The 18,304-nt window shown below is 29.6% G+C and overlaps 1 protein-coding gene and 1 pseudogene across 2 annotated transcripts; one reads left to right on the plus strand and one right to left on the minus strand.

The window, feature by feature from the left end:
* Nucleotides 1-1,878: 1,878 nt before the first annotated feature.
* Nucleotides 1,879-4,258, plus strand: LOC111296785 (inositol diphosphatase DSP5-like). 2 transcript variants are annotated; one of them, XM_022891242.2, is made up of 5 exons: nucleotides 1,879-2,167; nucleotides 2,636-2,729; nucleotides 3,152-3,209; nucleotides 3,297-3,340; nucleotides 3,800-4,258. In XM_022891242.2, exons 1-5 carry the CDS (start codon nucleotides 2,007-2,009, stop codon nucleotides 4,055-4,057), a joined length of 615 nt encoding a protein of 204 aa, XP_022746977.2. In that variant the 5' UTR covers nucleotides 1,879-2,006; the 3' UTR covers nucleotides 4,058-4,258. The 2 variants fall into 2 exon arrangements, with proteins under 2 accessions (XP_022746977.2, XP_022746976.2); XM_022891241.2 differs by having other exon boundaries at nucleotides 1,899-2,167; nucleotides 3,152-3,340.
* A 1,421-nt stretch (nucleotides 4,259-5,679) lies between these two features.
* Nucleotides 5,680-6,354, minus strand: LOC111296786 (protein METHYLENE BLUE SENSITIVITY 1 pseudogene; annotated as a pseudogene).
* Between the last annotated feature and the right edge of the window lie 11,950 nt (nucleotides 6,355-18,304).

The raw sequence follows: 18,304 nt of genomic DNA on the forward strand, positions 1-18,304 counted from the left end.
CCCATTTGGACCAAGCCTAATTAATCTGGGCTTGGATCAAATTGGGTGTTTACACCACAAGCTCCAATTAGACAATTATTACTAATTATACAAGTTTTATTTTGGTATTGATGCCAAAAATAATTAAAAACAAAATCTAACTTGCCATTAATTTGCTAATGCTAAAGTGTTTTACCAAAAAAAGATAACTAGTTCGATAATTATATGATAGTATTAGACTTTTAATTTTAATTATCAAAATTAAATCTTGATAATTTTGAATACTAAAAAAGAGATAATGGGCTCCGATTAGGCAATTAGCACTAACTAACAAGCTTTTTGTATTAGTTTATTTTGGTACTAAATAAGTAATTTTGACCTACGTTTAATTAAATAAAAACTCTTATTTCATTTAAAAATATTTTTTATTATTTTAATAATTTTAGCTATTAGTTTTTTTTTTTTTTTAAATTCTTTGAAACAGCAACAACTCTCATCTTATTTCTCTTTTAAGTCGGCTGGTAAAAAGGATGGTGAGAAGAAATATAAAAACAAAAGTTCTATGATTTTATGATGTAATAGTTAATTATTCAATTGATTATATAAATGTTATATTTTATTATAATTATAATTTCTAAAAAGGAAATCTAAGAGAGATTTTTTAAATAAAACTTATATTTTCAAATAAAAAAATTAAAGATTTAATTTTTCATTAACTTAATTATGTTAAAATTAAATTCATGAAAAATATATGTTTTACAAAAAATTATCTAATCCATTGTTAGTGGAGTTTATAAATGATTCAATTAAATTGTTCTTATTTTTATTTATTTTTTGAAGTTACAATCATAATCAAGTATTACATCTATATAATTAATAAATTAATTAATTATTATTTTTATTTATTACTTTTTTAAGTTACAATTATAATAATAAATAACCACTTGAATAATCAACTATTAAATTATAATCAAATTATAATTATTAAATAATAAAACTCACGTATAATGTGACTTGAACTTATGATTTCAGAGTTTTAAAACCTCTTCCTTATCACTAAGCTAATGCTTAATTATTTTATTTTTTTTTAAATGCTAGATAAGATATAACATGAATTATTTTTTTTGATTCTTTAAAGTTGCTTTAGTCATTAAACCAAACAATTGAAGATAATATAACATGAGTTATGTAAGTTATTAAAAGTCTCTCAATTATTATCATATGTTAAAATTTTTATTTGCATGCATATTAATATTTATTTAAACTAACTGTTTATTTTAAGAAAAATTCATTTTATTTTTTAAAAAATATTTGTTTAAATTCATAAAATTTTAATGTCAATGTTTGAGTAATTCGTTAACGAAATGAATTAAAAAAAAAATCGTTAACGAAATGAAAATAACAAACTACATCACCATCACTACTAGTATGAAAGTGACAATTTCAGTCGCTTTTCACATTAAAACCAATGTAGCGTTTTCTTAATTTTCTGAAAGAACCACCAAAAGTCTCGAGTTTGAAAAGTTTGGTTGAGGAATCTGAAACCTCTTTTTGACCAATTGTCTCCCATAACGATATGATGATGCAATCATTCACATGTTTTGTCACCAATTTTTTATTATAACTTCAAAATCTAATCACTTTCTTCACCTTTAGGCCTACGTTTTTCCACTTTTACCCCTCATTTTTTTGAAGATTTATTAATAATAAAAACCAAAATTAAAAATTAATCTAATCCTTCGATAAAAACCCCAGTCCCAGCCCAATTCCGGAAAAGGATTTTCGTTAAGATAAAAAGACTCAGAATACTAACCGACAACCAAAACGGTGTTGTTTTGAGTCTTAAAAAGAAACCCAACCGAAACCGTCTATTTAAAACCAACCATAAGCAGTCCTAGCGTTTCCTGGTAGTTTTTTGATCGCTGCATTTATTTTGATTTTTCTTTAAATTCTTTTATTTGTTTAAAGACACAAAAGAAAAAAAAAAGAAAGAACAAGAGAGAGAGAGAGAGAGAGGAGGAGGAGAGATGGGTTTCATTGTAGAAGGAGTAGAAGGAGAAGAAGGCAAGGACGTCGTAATGGAACCGCCTCCTAATTTTTCGATGGTGGAAGAAGGCATTTACAGATCTAGTTTCCCTCATCCCTGCAATTTCGCCTTCTTAGAAACTCTAAATCTTCGCTCCATCATGTCAGTTTTTTTTTCTCTATTTCTCACTTTGTTTTTGTTTTTAACCTTTTTTTATATAAAAAAATTCCATTGCCGTTTTATTGCATTAGTAAAGCGAGTTTTGTTTAGGTCGCATTGATAATGGTTTTTTTTTTTTCTATTAATTTTCACATTTTGGAGGTGTAATTTTCGTTCTCAATGCCATCGATTTTCTGAACAATTAAGAAAATTTTTTAAAAAGTAAATCCTTAGTTTTCTCTCTTTCTCGCTTTTCCTTTTTTCCTGTTTGGTTACTGAGAAAATTAAGAGAGAAAAGGAAGAAAGAAAGACAGGTTGAAAGGATTAAATTATTAATTTTGACATGCACGTTATATTTTGTGTTCTTAAAAATAGAAAAAAATTAATTTTTGACGAGTGACTACTGAATATGCCTTTTTAAAGTTGGAAAAATAACTTTCTTTCTTTCTTTTTTTTTTTTAATTTGTGCAGATATTTGTGTCCAGAGCCCTATCCTGAGGAAAATTTGGAGTTTCTTCGATCTCATAATATCAGGCTTTTCCAGTTCGGGATTGAAGGGAAAACGGTATTTTTCCCTACGCTTTCTTCTCTGCTTTTACAGCAATTTGCAGAGCTTTTCATATGTTGATCAATGTTACTATATACTTCCTAAAATTTCATGAGATTTTTGGATTATTGATTGCTGAAGGATTTAGGTTCAGAGTCGGACTTCCAATATATTGAAATTTGGTGAAGAAAATAATAGTTTTGTTCTTGCCTTCTTGGATAGCAATTTCAGCAACCTACTGTTTAGAATGTTGAATGTGCACTATGGATAACTCATAAATGATTCAGGAAAATCAGTTGTATCTTATCTTAATATCAAAGACAATTTATTGTTAAGTGGGGATATGATATTTCTATGGTCAATTGTACTTTCAATTCCCAACCGCTGATTTGGCTTTTCTTTTGGCTTTTATTGTTGTTCACCATCATTTGTATTTGCAGGAACCTTCTGCTGCTACTCTCAAGGATGCCATCAGGGCGGCTCTTAAGATCTTGATTGGTACTGAATTCATAAACATTTTTTTTTTCCTTACCAGCATGTTTTACCTTTACGGTTTTCTAAGATATTTTTATTGTTTGTTTACAGATGTGAGAAATCATCCAGTTTTGATCCATTGCAAACGGGGAAAGGTAATTATCCAAATTCAGCTATTACTTGTGCTTCCTTCCCTGTGTAAAAGTTAGCTTAGCTTGTCGAACTGAATTTATAAATGACTAGTTGCTTGTTATTATGTATGGTACATTTACGTGGTCAGGCATAAGTTTCGTTTAAAGGTTTAGGTTAGCTGGTACTAAACTCCTATAATTGATCAATTTGCATGAATTGTATGGCCTTTAAGTTTAATTAAATGGAAGCTATATGGAAACAACTTTATGGCTTTTAGGTGCAGTGTTTTGGTTGGTTTGTTGTTAAAACTTATTTGGCACTTAGTTTTTTGTGAATTAGTATTTTATTGGGTTTATTGCTGAAATTTTGTTCTATTTTTTGAGACATCGTGAGGATTGACTTCATTTATTAACATTGTGATTTGATTTTTTTTTTTTTTTTATTTATAGCAGTTCTAACCTTTGTGTTTTTACTTCATACAGCATCGCACAGGTAGCCTTGTTGGTTGCTTGAGGAAATTGCAGAATTGGTGCTTGTCATCTGTTTTTGAGGAGTATCAGCATTTTGCTGGCATCAAGTCCAGGACTGCAGATTTGAGATTTATAGAAACATTTGAGATCATATGCCTCAGGCTGTGTCTTCACAGCATCATTTATCAGTACCAAGGATACGGATCGAAAAAGAGGCGATTGCTTTACAGAGAAGAGACTGTACAGAAGCCTCAAATAACTTCAATTTAAACGATCCACACGTTGGCTTTACTCCGGTTCGATGTTACAGATAGGTTTTGTTCAAATTGGTTTTTTTCTTCACTTTTTTAGATTTGCCCTTATACAGCTTTTAAAAACCATTGTGTAAAGTACCTTCGTTTTTTGTGTGTACTTTTCCCTTTGGAATTTAGTTAATATACATAGGAGGAGAAGCATTTTTGCAAATCCCAAGTGACATTTCTAGGTTCTGAAGTTCTGTTTTGCCATAAGCACAAGTTGCGGTTATTGAAATTTTTACAGGGTATGATCAATGAAGAAATTGGTCTCCCTTTCTCAATGCAAGAATGTATTTCAGTCTCTAGGTGACTACATCAATATTTAAGTTTGCATGAATTTGCCAACTGATATCTGGGGAAAACTTTCTAATGTCTATGTCCTCTAAAGGAAGGAAATGAAATAATCCAATCACTCTATATAATGAGATCAGTAGCCTGCACCCAAATCTCATAGTTAAATCTTTAGTAAAACAATATCCAATTTCATATTTGTTAAAAGAATTGCAAATTGGCAAGAATAAGAAAACATGACAAAATTACATTAAATATGCAATTTGCTTAACCACTTCCATATATCTGAAAACTGATCTGATTGTGGATTTAAAAGGCCAAGATCCCTTCTTTCACGAGAATAAAAGTTTGTAGTTAAGACGAAAGTGAAAACAGGGCATAGACTGGAAGGCAAGATCTTCAGCAAAGTTTCAGTCAAAGGCATAAAAAACCCAGAAGTAAAAGGGAAAGCATGGAAAATTACTAAGAAATAACCCCTCCTGACCACTATCGGAACACAACATCAAAGTTACAGAACAAGATCGAGCACATTCTAACATCAAACAAAATTACAACAAACTCATATCATATGTAAGCAATGTAGAACACAGTAAGCTCATCGAAATGAAGCTTTCATCTACCATTAGCAGCAGCATAATTAACTCCTGGAATGACATCTACATCAAAGATAACTCTCGGAACTTTAGTACAACAGTAACAACACTTGATCAAGTACAAAGCATTTTAGTACTCAATTACGAATTCTAACCTAACTTAATCAATAACATAACATTCATAACTCCAATTCCAATTGCATTAAAATGAACAGTGTAAACAGCAATTAGATGGATTTGTTCAGCATATGCATCTGATGATAAGTTAACAAATCTTGGAAATAATGGAGCCTTTATAAGGCAAGTACATAAATAATTTACTGCAACACAGGTAATCACAGAAACTAAATATTTCCTTAACACTAACATAAATTCCTTTTTTGGCCCTCCTAATCCCATGTAACTACCAAACTTAAGCTCTTCCTACTTGGTAAATCATCTTAACATTCTCAAACTAAAAGATCCAAGCATTTCAACATGCACAGTTCTCATTCTTAAGCATAGCTTCAGAAATTAAACCTACTTGCTATAAGGCAACACATAATCAACCTGGTATCAGTTGGCAATCATAAGAATTTGTTCTTCTAGGCTACCAAACGTCTCCAAAAGAAATTACAGTCCATCAAAGTTAACAAAGCAATCACATTTAAATGTTTGCAAGAAACAAGTTCTTAAACTATCAATACAAACTCATACATTAAAAACAAGCATATACTAATACAAGAACAGAATCATCATCAAGAAGGGTTGATATACACCGTCATCGTCATACATAATCAAAGTAGGACTTCGAAAACAATCCAATCTTTTTTCACCCAAACCCCCTTTCTCTTTCTCATCTCCATTACTACTACCATAACAAACAATTAAAAGGAAAAAGGAAAGAAGAATCAAACCCAGATCCCAAGATATCTGCAAAACACCAAATGTTAACCTAAACATTTTTTTTTTCACTTTTTAAAGCTGCCTCTAACACCAGGACGAGGTTTGGAAGATTCAGCCACATAAACATCATGAAGATTCACAAGCTTTGACTCTTCAAAGGGAATCTTCGGATGTTTAGCATCATGATGAATCTGCATCGACTTCAAATCTGGAGCCGTAGTTTTGCAATGAGGACACTCAAACTTGGCATGTCCACCCTTGTCCCTCGCCGTACGGTCAACTAATCCGGCCTTGCCACCTCCTCGGTTGGTTGTGGCGGCGTCGATCTTGGCCGCGACTTCCTTGGCCGTGTGCTTTTTGGGCTTGGCTTTGCCTGTCATGATTGATTGATGACAGAGATAAAGAGGGAAAAAAAAAAAAAAACAGAAACCCTAGGTGATGGAGCTTTTCTTCTTTTTTTCTCTTTTGGGGTTATGTTAAAATTATTTGGGAATGGAAGCGGGAGATGAAACGTGTGGGAATTTATAGGCTTATCTATGAAGTGGGCGTGAGCGTGTGGACTAGCAAGTGCCGTAGGTTTGATTTAGTGGATGCAAGATTTAAATCTTTTAAATGAGCTGGAATGCTTTTATCACTAAGGTGTTTTGGAGCTGACCATCCGTGGGATGATTGATTAACCGGGTTAGTGTTGGGTTTAAAGGATTTGCATTTTATCTTATATGTTTATGGAGTTTTTACAAATATATTTTTAAATATAAATATATTAGATTTAATTAATTTAAAATAAAATTTTAGTTTATTAAATAAAAACTTATTTATTAAATATATATATATATAAAATATAGATACAAGTATGGGATAGATTTTTTATTATTCATCCCGTACTTGTACCTTATAAAAAATTTAAAAACATACATATTTTATTTTATTTTTAAAATTTAATATTTATTTCATTTGGATAAAAAGTCAAAATTTTTATTTGAATAATATTAATATACTTAAATTTATTTGATTTGAAAATTTGATGTTGAAAATTTAATTGGAGTTTGATTGATTTTTATTTTTATTTTACTTTAGCTTTGTTTGTAATTTACTCAAACAACTTGAGTTTAATTCAATATATTCAATTAAATTTTATAAAATTATAAATATAAATATAAATATAAATATTTTATTTTATTATTTAAAAATATATATTTAAAAAATAATAACTATTAAGCTTATGATCATCTCAAGTCGAATATTTAATATTCGACCTTAATTCAACTCATTATCCAAATAGCTTGAGTTTAACATAATTATAAGCAAGTAAGCTCAATAATTTATAAGGAACTTGATTTATTTACACCCTTATTTGTAACTAACGAGTTAGGATTAAGATTTTGGATTTGAAGTTAGAGGGATAAAATAGGGTGGGTCAAGTAAAAAGTGATTTGCATAATTTTGAATTTAGATATAAATTATTATTATTATTATTATTTATGAAGTTACAATAATAAAAGAAATCAAAACTATAATTAATTATTACATTTATATAAAATTTATTATAATTAAATCAAATAAAATAATTAACCAACAAATAACATAGAATTAAATAAATCCAACATAAAATTGTATCAAATTCGCATATAAAAAAATTTGAATTTGAAATCTTAAAATTTCAAGATCTCCTTTTAAATAATTTGGCCATCGAACTTGATATATAATTTTTTTATTTGAGTTATTTTAAAATATAATAATGCTATTTTCAATGGCGACTTAAAAATTTGTAAATTTTATGTTCAAATTTTATCGTTTTTAATTTTATTTAAATTTTGTATTGATTAATTAGATTATTTAATTTATATTTCCTCTTTAATAGTTATATCGAACCTGATATAACCTATCAATCATCTTTTTTGAATTTTGTTTAATGTTATATATTTATTAGTTTCCTCTTTAATAGTTATATCATGTGCATCGGATTCGTATCACACAATCGCATCAATAAATTCATCATATCTAAATAAATACTATATTTATGTATGAATTTTTACGATATTAAATTTTATTTAATTTGAGATTAAAAATGAACGTAATCGAACTTTTCTTTTATATGTCTTTCATTATTCGGGATCCTATTCATTTTTTTCTCTTTTATTGAATCGAAAAATTTTAATATAATCTAAATATATAGAAAACATCCTTCAGATACTTCAAATTGAAGCTATTCAATATCCGACTCGAGCCTATATGACATGACCGACCAATAAAAATACTTTAGAACTTCACTTTTGTTATATATTTCATACATCATACCAAATAGATATTATATTAATAAAATACGATTCATTCAAGATGCTTTGGTGGTAAATTAGTAGACACGCGAGACTCAAAATCTCATGCCAAAAGTGTGGAGGTTGGAGTTCTCTTCAAGACATATGTTGAGGATGCTTATTGAATTTGAGCAAGTTCGGCAACGAATCTTGGTGATCTTCCCCTAGTATATGCTTAATCATGCACACAAATCAATGGTTCTCTCATAATATTTATTTATCAATTTGTGAAGTCAAAATATGGAATTCATTTGCTTTCAGTCCTAATCATATGATTTGAGATTAATTACGAAAAACCATTAATAAACTTTTCTCAAATGCGCACTTCAACTACTATAGTTTTATTTTATTCAATTAAGTCATTTGAACCTTTATTGTAATAATGTAATTAACTCCAATTACTAAAAATGAAAGGAAAAATTGGTTAACCTACATTGCCATCAGCATCTTTTTTTGCTTGCCAAAAAGTCCCCGTAGCAAGAGAGCATTTGCTCTCTTTTACCAGGTCAAGAATGGCGGTATGCAAAAGATATAGCCAACCCCATAACCGCTAAAAAACTGGATAGAAAATGCCTACATAAATACGCAAATCATGCTAGCAAATCCTTAAAATACGCACACAGCTTGATCCTAATCTTTAGAAGCTTCAGTAAGATATTTAAATAATAAAACATTAAGAAACAATTTTTCATACTCATGCACAAAGCACAAGATACAACCAATTTCTAAACTGTAATGTTAATTTTCTATGTATAAAATTGAAAATCATAAAAGGATTATGTATATATATTTGTTAGAAATTTGTGTTAGAAACAACATAGATATGAAGGTTCTATATCTGATAATTCAACGACATAGCAAGAGAAAAACCTTTGATTCTGAAGAAACTCAAGTAGAATCTAATATCTTACAAACTCTGCTAAGAAGCAAATAAATGTGATCTAGGATGGAAAATTCCCATTGGCCTGATGATGATGAACTTGCATGGTCAGCAATGGGAAGGCAAGGATTATAAAGGTTATCATTCTTTAGCTTCGGTTTATGATGTGATAAAATAACTTCAAACAATATTTATATGAAATATGCCATGCAGCAAAAAAAAAATCAAATTATCCCTCTCTTGTATAAATTTAGTAGGAATCAAATAAATAGAGCTAACAAATAAATCACCAAACTATAAGCATAAAGACATAAGCAATTTATGTGAAAAACCTCCTAAAACGAGAAGTAAAAATCATCGATAACAACAAATAATTTCTACTATCAAAATAATGGGAATACAAAGTTCTCTCTAGCTAGAATTAGAGATATATAATTATAATATCTCAAGATTAAACAATCTTGGTAAAATAAAAATCTTATAAGAGAAAATTGGAAAAGTTTTAGCAAATTTAAGAATTAATAAATACTCACAAAATCAGTAGGTAAAAAACTCGAAACCCTCCACCATACAGATTGAAGAACAATGAGTCATAAAAACAATGATAAAATTTTAGCTTAATCGGACAACGGATTGATCTCAATCAAACTACTTAACTGAACTACATGAAACCTCTTTTTCTCTTTTTTTTTTCTCTATTTTGCCGCTACACTCTCTTATTTCTTTTTTCAGCCATATAAGGGTTTAAAACTCTATAACCAAGCATGAAAGGACTAAAAAGTCCTTGGTGAATGGGCTTTAGTCTTAGGTTACCTTCACATTTAGGAAACTAAGCCCAACAAATCTTCCCTTTTCCAACTATGTGGAGGAAATCGTCATCCCGGCAATCAAACTACAAATTTCAAGCTTTTCTTTTGGTAATATCTTTGTTAACATATTAAAACCATTGTGATCAGTGTGAATCTTCTCAAGTTCAAATAAGTTATCATTGAGAGCATCTCTTAACCAATGGTACCTCATATCAATGTGTTTTGATCTTGAATGAAAAGTAAAATTCTTGCCAAAGTGAATTGCGCTTTGATTGTCACAAAATATTACATAGCATTGCTATTTGAAATCGAGTTCTTGTATAAAATTTTTCATCTACAACAACTCCTTACATGTTTCAGTGGTTGCAATATACTCAGCTTCTATTATAGAAAGTGCAATGTATCTCTGTAGTCTCTATTGTCAAGATATAGCCCTACCTGAGAATGTAATCAAATAATCCAAAGTAGACTTTAGGGAATCAACATCTCCTACCATATCTGAATTAGTATAGCCAACTAGCATTGGTTTCTCATTTCCAATAGTGAGTCTCAAGTTGGAAGTGCCTCGTAGATATCTCATGATCCACTTAACTATATTCCAATGCTCTTTTCCTAGATTTGATAAAAAGTAGCCAACAACACCAACTGTATGTGTTATGTCTGGCCTAGTACACACCAAACTTCCTACTGTTGAAGCATGCGAAACTCTTCTTATGTTTTTTTTCTCTTTAGTTATAGAAAGTCTTTAATTAATACTTAGCTTAAAATGTGTAACAAGATGAGAGCTAACCACTTTAGATTGATCCATATTGAACCTTTTAAGTACTTTTTCAATATAGTGCTTATGTGACATGTGCAATTTCTTGGCTACTTTGTCTCGATAGTTTTAAATTCCAAGAATTTACTGTGTTGGCCCCAAGTTCTTCGTAGCAAAAAATCTACTCAATTGTTTCTTCAACTAGTCAATTTTAGAAGCATTCTTACTAACAACCAATATGTCATCAATATAAAGCAATAATATGATAAAATCATCATCAAAAATTTTTTACACAAACACACAATCATCAAAAGTAGTTTTTCGATAAGTTTAAACCTGTTTTTTAATCAAAGTAGCTGTTTGTTAAGTGTGAAGTTTTTTTTTTTTTTTTTTGGCTTTTTGACATTAAAGAATTTGTTCATTGTTGGCATAAACCAACCATGCCTTCCGTCTTTTTTCTCACTTTCTTTTTTCATTATTCCTTTATTTAACCAACAAGTCAGTATTATTTCTTTATATCCCTTCCAAATTTTCTCAAATCAAACATTTTTTATTTTGAAGAGCTTTATATATACGTGTTGCATTTATCTCATATTGATATTCTAACAAAGTCATTTTAATTCGAATTCAATTTTACATGTCTGAAACTGTTTGTGTTATTCTATTAGCCTTATTTAATCTAGGCTTGTCTCTGTAACTGTCATCTATAAAAAATTCTAACAGGATAAAATTTTGATGAATGGTGTGAATCACTCTCTTTGTTTTTAGGCAAAATGAATTTTGAGATAACCTTGAATGTTGGTCCACACTTTATACCCATTGTTAAAAGCTCCATCAAGGACAAAAGGATCAGAATGCATTCTGAGAACATCTTAACGAGAATTATTCAATGATAATGAAGTATACCATTACTTAGTGCATCAAAAAGAATGTTTCGCTCACTGGTAATGCCAAAGAATTTATGGATGCCTTTAATAGATAGTTTGCAAAGGTCAGTGGTGTTCATGAGCACATCTTGAAAGTGAATAACTACTACAATAAGCTTAAACAGATAAATGTTGTAGTCGGGGACTAGTTTTAAGTGTGATAAATTCTTGAATCACTTTTTTCTAATCTTGACAATTTGAAATCCAGCTATAATGCACAGAAGGACGTATAGGATTTAAATACCATAAATTCTATTGTCATCCAAGATTATGAGATCTTGTAAGCTGATACATGTCATTCTACCCTCATGATGACACATGCTAGCCTTTATGATCTCATTTGTTTAAGAAGAAAAAACTTGTCAAGTCTACTTTCAATTTTGGTTCCATGAATACCTCTAATATAAAAATTAAAGGAATTTAGAGAAAGTGTGCCACTTCTATCACAAACTTAGACATAAGAGGGTGCACTGCAAAAGTTTTGTAGATTGGAAAGTGAAGCAAAGCATCCTGTTAGCCTTTATTTGTTTTGAATCCAATCCAAGTGATGTGCCTTCTAACCATTCATGGGTGGATACCATTGCTACTATTAATAGAGTCAATTCCTTAAAGGGATTTATAAGCAATCGAAGACCAAATGAAGGGCAATTAAAAGTGAACATGGGCAATGAAGTTAAAGTATAGGCTAAAAACATAAAACTTGCAAGATTGTTGTTACCTTCCAACTAATTTTAAAACTACTAGTCGTTTTATGCTTTTTACTTTGGTAATGGAAAAGTATTTTCCTACTTCGTAACAATAAGTATATTGATTTTGGCATTCTAAAATTTTCCCTTCAAAAGTACCGCAAGTGTACGGGTTACAACTCAGGGATTTGAGAGTTTTAGATCGAAAGATAAGTATCAATTTTGACCTTTTAAGTATATTTGATCCTACAAAAATTTTCAAGTGAATTAATTTACCTAATTAAATCTAATAAAATTAGCAAGTAAATTAAACCTAATTTAGCTACAAATTATGAAATTTAAAGTCCTAAATGAAAAATTACTAAAAATGACAGTTTCTAAAAATAGAAAGGTTTCTAAAAATAAAAAGGTTTCTAAAAATAAAAAAAATTACAAAACCGTAAATTAAACTAAACAAAATTAAAGACATAAAATGAAATTCCAATTAAGGAGATAAGGGATAACAATTGAAACATGGAAGGAAGCAATTAAAATAGAAAATTAAACTTAACAAAATATTTAAAAAAAATTAGCATTTTTAATTTAAAATTTAACTTAATTAAAATACTATCCTAGCCTGTAATGCATACAATGCAAAAAAGAAAAATTAAATATGAAAATGACCTAGGAATACATAAAAATAATGTCCTAAAAACAAAAATTAAAGATTACCTAAAAACTAAGCTAAAACCGAACAAAAATCATGCAAATGCTCTTTGGGGCATTTTATCCTACATGCAAACCTCTAAAAATATATAGTATTGTAAACACTAATTGAACTACCTTAAAATAGACATAAAAATGAACTAAAATAATGCATGAAAACTATCCCCAAAACTAACCAAAACATACAAAGAATTTAAGTGCAGACCATGACATGCAAAATGCAAATACACTAGACCTATGAACTAAAATGCTATGTAAATGTGACCCTACCTAAGAAATCTACAAAAAATGTTTTACCATCTTAAAATAGACATGAGAAAGAACAAAAAGAGTGTAGGTGAGCATTGCTAAAACTGACCAAAAATGATTCAAAAAATGCACAAAATGTAGCATGAAATCTAAGCTTAGCTATTGTCCTAATGAGTGAAACGCAATCAAAATTGAAAATTTATACATATAATGTGAAAACCATGAACATAGAATCAAAATAAACTTTAAAATGAAGAGAACATGCATAGATGACCATAGGCAAAAACCAAATGAAACATGCATAGAATCCAACTTGAAAATCGAACATGAAAATGAAAGTAAAATGGCATGGAATGTAACATATACTACTAAGCATTTAAAGTAAGCATGTAGATATCATTTGAGTATAGAATAAAAACATGAAAAAGAAGAAATGAAACAACAACTAAATAGTGTAAATAGAATTTAAATAACATAAAAATAAATTGGCAGAATGTAAATAGCCTAAAAAGTAAAGTGCAAAAAAATAAAAGCACATAATAAGTCAAACTCTCGGAGCCTTATGATTTCCATCAAACTAGCATTTATGGTCATTCCCCTCAAGCTTCAAAAGGCTCAAATATTATGCAAACTTGTTGAAAAAATAGAAGAAATAAAAGCTAGAAATTAGTAATAAATAAAAATTTAAACTTGCATAAATAAACTAAAAAAAGAGCTTGAAATGTGTTTACAAATTAAAGGAAAATTAAAACAAGCTAAAGGATAACTTAAAAGAACAATGAAATAGCTAAAAAATGAACTAAAAAGGAAAGGAAACAAAGCCTTAAAAGAGAGGCTGGTCGACCAGCAACGTTGTTGTCCTCACACCCCAAAACAGATGCCTTAATGCTAAGAAAAAAATTAAAAGGAAAAACTCTTAAGGCTAGCACTTTTTCCCCTTTTACAACTAAAATCTAGGACATTTTACAATATCTCTACCATTCAAAATAAGCCATCCTAGCCCTTCATTCAGTCATCACAGCCAAGGTAATTTTTTGGATTGTTTTGAAGGCTGCATGGCATATGTGACTACATGAGCTAAAATTTCCAACTCAGCTCAATTTCATGTGATGCTTGTTTGGTTAGTCCTATGAGGGTTTTTCATGCCTCCACTTAGGCCACATGTTAACAGCTTGGTTCCCTATCAAAATATTAAAAAAACCAGCTAAAATAAAGCCATAATAGTAAAACCAAGGCTAGCAAGTCTGTTGCCTTACTAGTGACGTGAAACGGGAAAATGAAATAAGAAAATTCTTACAAGAAATCACTTGTTCGTTCTCCCTTTTCGTCTCTCTAAAATTTCTTATTTTCAAGCACTATCTTAGGTTTTTTCTTAGCCCATAAATAATTTCTTGAGCTATGCAAACCAATAGCAATACTTGACTTTTTTTTTTCATTGTGTTCACACTTTTATCTTAACTTGCAATTGATTCTTTTTTTTTCTTATATTCATCGTCAATTTTTTTGGTCCAATTTTAGATTGTTTCATGGTTCGTTGGCTTTTATTTTATCCTCATTTAAGCTTTCAAAGTTAGCTTGAGCTTTCCAAAGTCAGCTCCTCACTTGCAAACTTAGCCAAAGTAAGAAATGAAGCCTATACATGCATCAATGGCTAGCTCACAGCTTGGACTCCTTTTGGCCAAGTCTTGGTAGTTTTTTCTCATGAATTGCAGCTCATTTAGGCTCCAAAAAATCTTTTAAAATGCCTTGGTAACATTTTCCCTAATAGGTTTAGCCATGGCTAACTTAAAGGTACTAGGTGAAGGTGTCACGATCCTAAGAAAGAGTTATGAATCTCACATCAGCAGTATATTAGAGTTGATCATGAGATATAAGGATTTACAGCACCTTCAACTTGTGAAGTACCTTTTATGGGATAAAACGGTGAGATCTAAGGGATCGAAGCGGATACCTCACAAGTTAATATGAACCATGACAGTTAGATTGATTTGAGATGTCGGATGAGTCCATTCTCGGGTCTTAGAGTAGCATGAGCTTGGAGTTTAAATCTCATCTCATGACGAGTGATATCAAAGCCATCTTTGAGAGTACTAACGATATATTATCGAAGATGATGGCCCTTCTTTAGAGTGAGAGAAAATGTCACGGTCTTAGAGAAAAGTCATGAATCCCACATCGACTGTTTACTAGAATTGATCATGGGATATAACGGTTCACATTACTTTTAACTTGTGAAATACTTTTTATGAGATAAATCGTGAGGCCAAGAGGGCCAAAGCATATAATACCTTACAAGTTTATGTGAATTGTGATAGTTTAGCTTATCTAAGACATTGGATGAGTCCATTCCCTAGTCCTAGAGTCGCGTGAGCTTAGAGCTTGAGTCTTGGCATGTGACACAGGCACATATTTAATTCACTTACACATGAAACAATTGAAAAAATTAGTTGGTAATTAAGCAAAAATTGATTAAGTAAGATATAAAATTAAACAAATAATAATTCTATTAAAAAAATTATCACATTTTATGTGATGGATTATGTACAATAGACTTATATCCCAATATTGGTCAACCTTCTTCTTAAGTTTTGTAAGAAGTGAATAATAAGATTGTTTATTCTAGCTATGGTAAAATACATTAGAAATCCTCCATGTTCTAGCATAAAAGTTGGGACATTTTGAATTTGGCACATGTATAGATTGCATTAAGAGAAAATTCGTTGCTAAGATTAGGAATGACAATATTAATAGTGGAGATGTTTTAGAACTGATTCATATAAATATTTGTAGACCATTTCCTCTTATTACATTGATCACCTTCATTGAAACCATTCTATTTTCGATCATATAGAGTAAGAAGTCTGATCTTTTAGAAGCTTTAATTTTTTTTAATCTGTTGTTGAATTTTAAAATTATGAACCAATTAAAGTAGTGAGACCAAATAAGGGTGATGAATACTGTGGTTGATATGATGAAACCATATGAAACCCTGGACCATTTTGCTAAGTTTTCATCAGATTGTGGTGTTGGGTGCTAGTGTACTATGCTTACTACACCGAAATAGAATAAGGTTGTAGTAAGAGGCAGCTGCACATTGTTAGATATGGTGCAATTTATGTCAACTAACTATACCCTATCAGATTTTATATGGAGTGAAGCCTTGAAGACTACAAGTTACATTTTGAATAAGCTCCAAGCAAAACTAGTTTTCAAAATTCCTTATAAATTGTGGTCAGAGAAAAAGTTGAATTTGTCCATTTTTCATGTTTAGTTATATGGTAGAGGGACAGGCCTACATATATTTTTTAGTATAAAAAAAGATGCAATCTAAGGATAAAAGAAGAGGTTGCATGTTCTAGGATTTAAACTCTAGATCTATCGATGCCACCTCTTAAAAGATGATTCTATAAACTAATTGAATTAAGTTATAAATTCCATGCTACTTTTACATTTGCTTCATATTTTTCAATTTCTTCTTTCCTAATTAGTATTAGACTACAAATTTTATCCATTTTCTTTCACACTACTACAAGCAAGGTTTGAAAAATTAAGTTTATTACTTCTATGATTCACCATAACAGTGCACCTTTCATCTTTTAAGTACATTGGCAACCATAGATAACATTTTGTTCCTATTTAATTCTCTTATATGAAGACAATCTTGACTGTCATATACATATATATATACTCAAAAATTTAAGGTATTGGTAATAAATGCATTATCAATTGTATCTAATTAGAAATAATTTATTTCATCAAAACATTATTAGCTTTATGATAATAAGTAATGCTAAATATATCTACATAATGTTAAGAACTTTGTATGATTTTTTATACAACAAAATTTGAGTAAGAATAAATTGATTGGATTGACACATAAGTAAATAAAACTTGTGTTTTGAAAATATCGTGCACTTTTTTTTGTTCAAAATAACAATTTTATCTTAAATATCAAAATTTGTGTTAAAAATATTTTAAAAATATTGTGAAAAAATTTGACATTTAAAGATAAATAATATAATAAGGGCATTTCAAATGTAATATAAAAAGTTTTGTTATAAAATGTTTCTTTCTAAGAAATGTATTCTTGTTGGTGATGTAACGATTCCTGGCATCGATGGTAGATTATTTGCACCAACATGGAAAACTGAACAAAGTTAGAATATGACTTTAAGGCATATTGCAAATGTCGCTTTCTTTTAGACTTATTTTGTTACTTACAAAGCTTGCTCTTCAATGAATTGTTGTTTGATGATGTACTTCCCTGGAGCAATGCCCTTGAGTAGTCGGTTGTAGTCTTTCTTTCCAAGTCTTGTGTTGAACTAAAGATGGAGTTTTCAAATTAAAATGGAAATGGCTTTAAGACGTACTACAAATGCCATTTTTCTTAAAGCTTATTTAGTCCCTACCAATAATGGTATGCAAAAGGGATATATCAAAATGCTTTAAAAAAACAATAAAGCTTGATTTGAATCACCTCACACTAATGAGTTCAACATTTATCTCGTAGCAATACGATTTGGTAATGCTTATTTTGTTCATACAGTTAGCCTATTCATGACTGCTTTTTCTTCAACTCATTCTTAAACATTTTTTGGATTTTCTACTATGTTAAAGATACATTATTTCATGGATTTTAATTGTCTGCTTACTTCCTTAGTTATTTATGGGTATTTTGATGTTGATTGGATTAAAGATCATACAAATCATCGTTTCACCACTAGTCTTTTTAGGAGATTCTCTCATTTTTTGGCAAAACAAGGAACAAACTGTAATTGTTCGATTTAACACTAAATCATAATTTTCATGCTCTTGTTAATGCCATTTTATAATTATTTTGTCTTCGACGTTTACTAGACAATATAAGCATAACCTGTCCTCCATCATCATGCTTCACTATAATAATCGCAGTGTTAAATTTTTGTTTTATGGTTTTTTTAAGGTTAAAAGATAAAAAAAAAAAAAAACTCTCATAACAAAATTTAATAATCATCAAAACCCCTATCTTTTTATTATCATTAATTAAATCCTCAAATATTTATTTTTGTTAATTAAAACCTTATTAGACAAAAATTATTCAACTGTCAACACTCATTTTTGTCTAATCGAGAGCTCAATTGAAGTG

The sequence above is a fragment of the Durio zibethinus genome, chromosome 12, assembly GCF_047325235.1.
Source record: "Durio zibethinus cultivar Kanyao isolate XHJ-2024 chromosome 12, ASM4732523v1, whole genome shotgun sequence".
Classification (NCBI taxonomy): Eukaryota; Viridiplantae; Streptophyta; class Magnoliopsida; order Malvales; family Malvaceae; genus Durio; species Durio zibethinus.

Coding starts and splice junctions, on each gene's coding strand:
- LOC111296785 (XM_022891241.2), top strand. CDS start 2,007: ATGGGTTTCATTGTAGAAGGAGTAGAAGGAGAAGAAGGCAAGGACGTC. Junction 2,730..3,151: donor TCGGGATTGAAGGGAAAACG/GTATTTTTCCCT, acceptor TTGTATTTGCAG/GAACCTTCTGCTGCTACTCT. Junction 3,341..3,799: donor TCCATTGCAAACGGGGAAAG/GTAATTATCCAA, acceptor TACTTCATACAG/CATCGCACAGGTAGCCTTGT.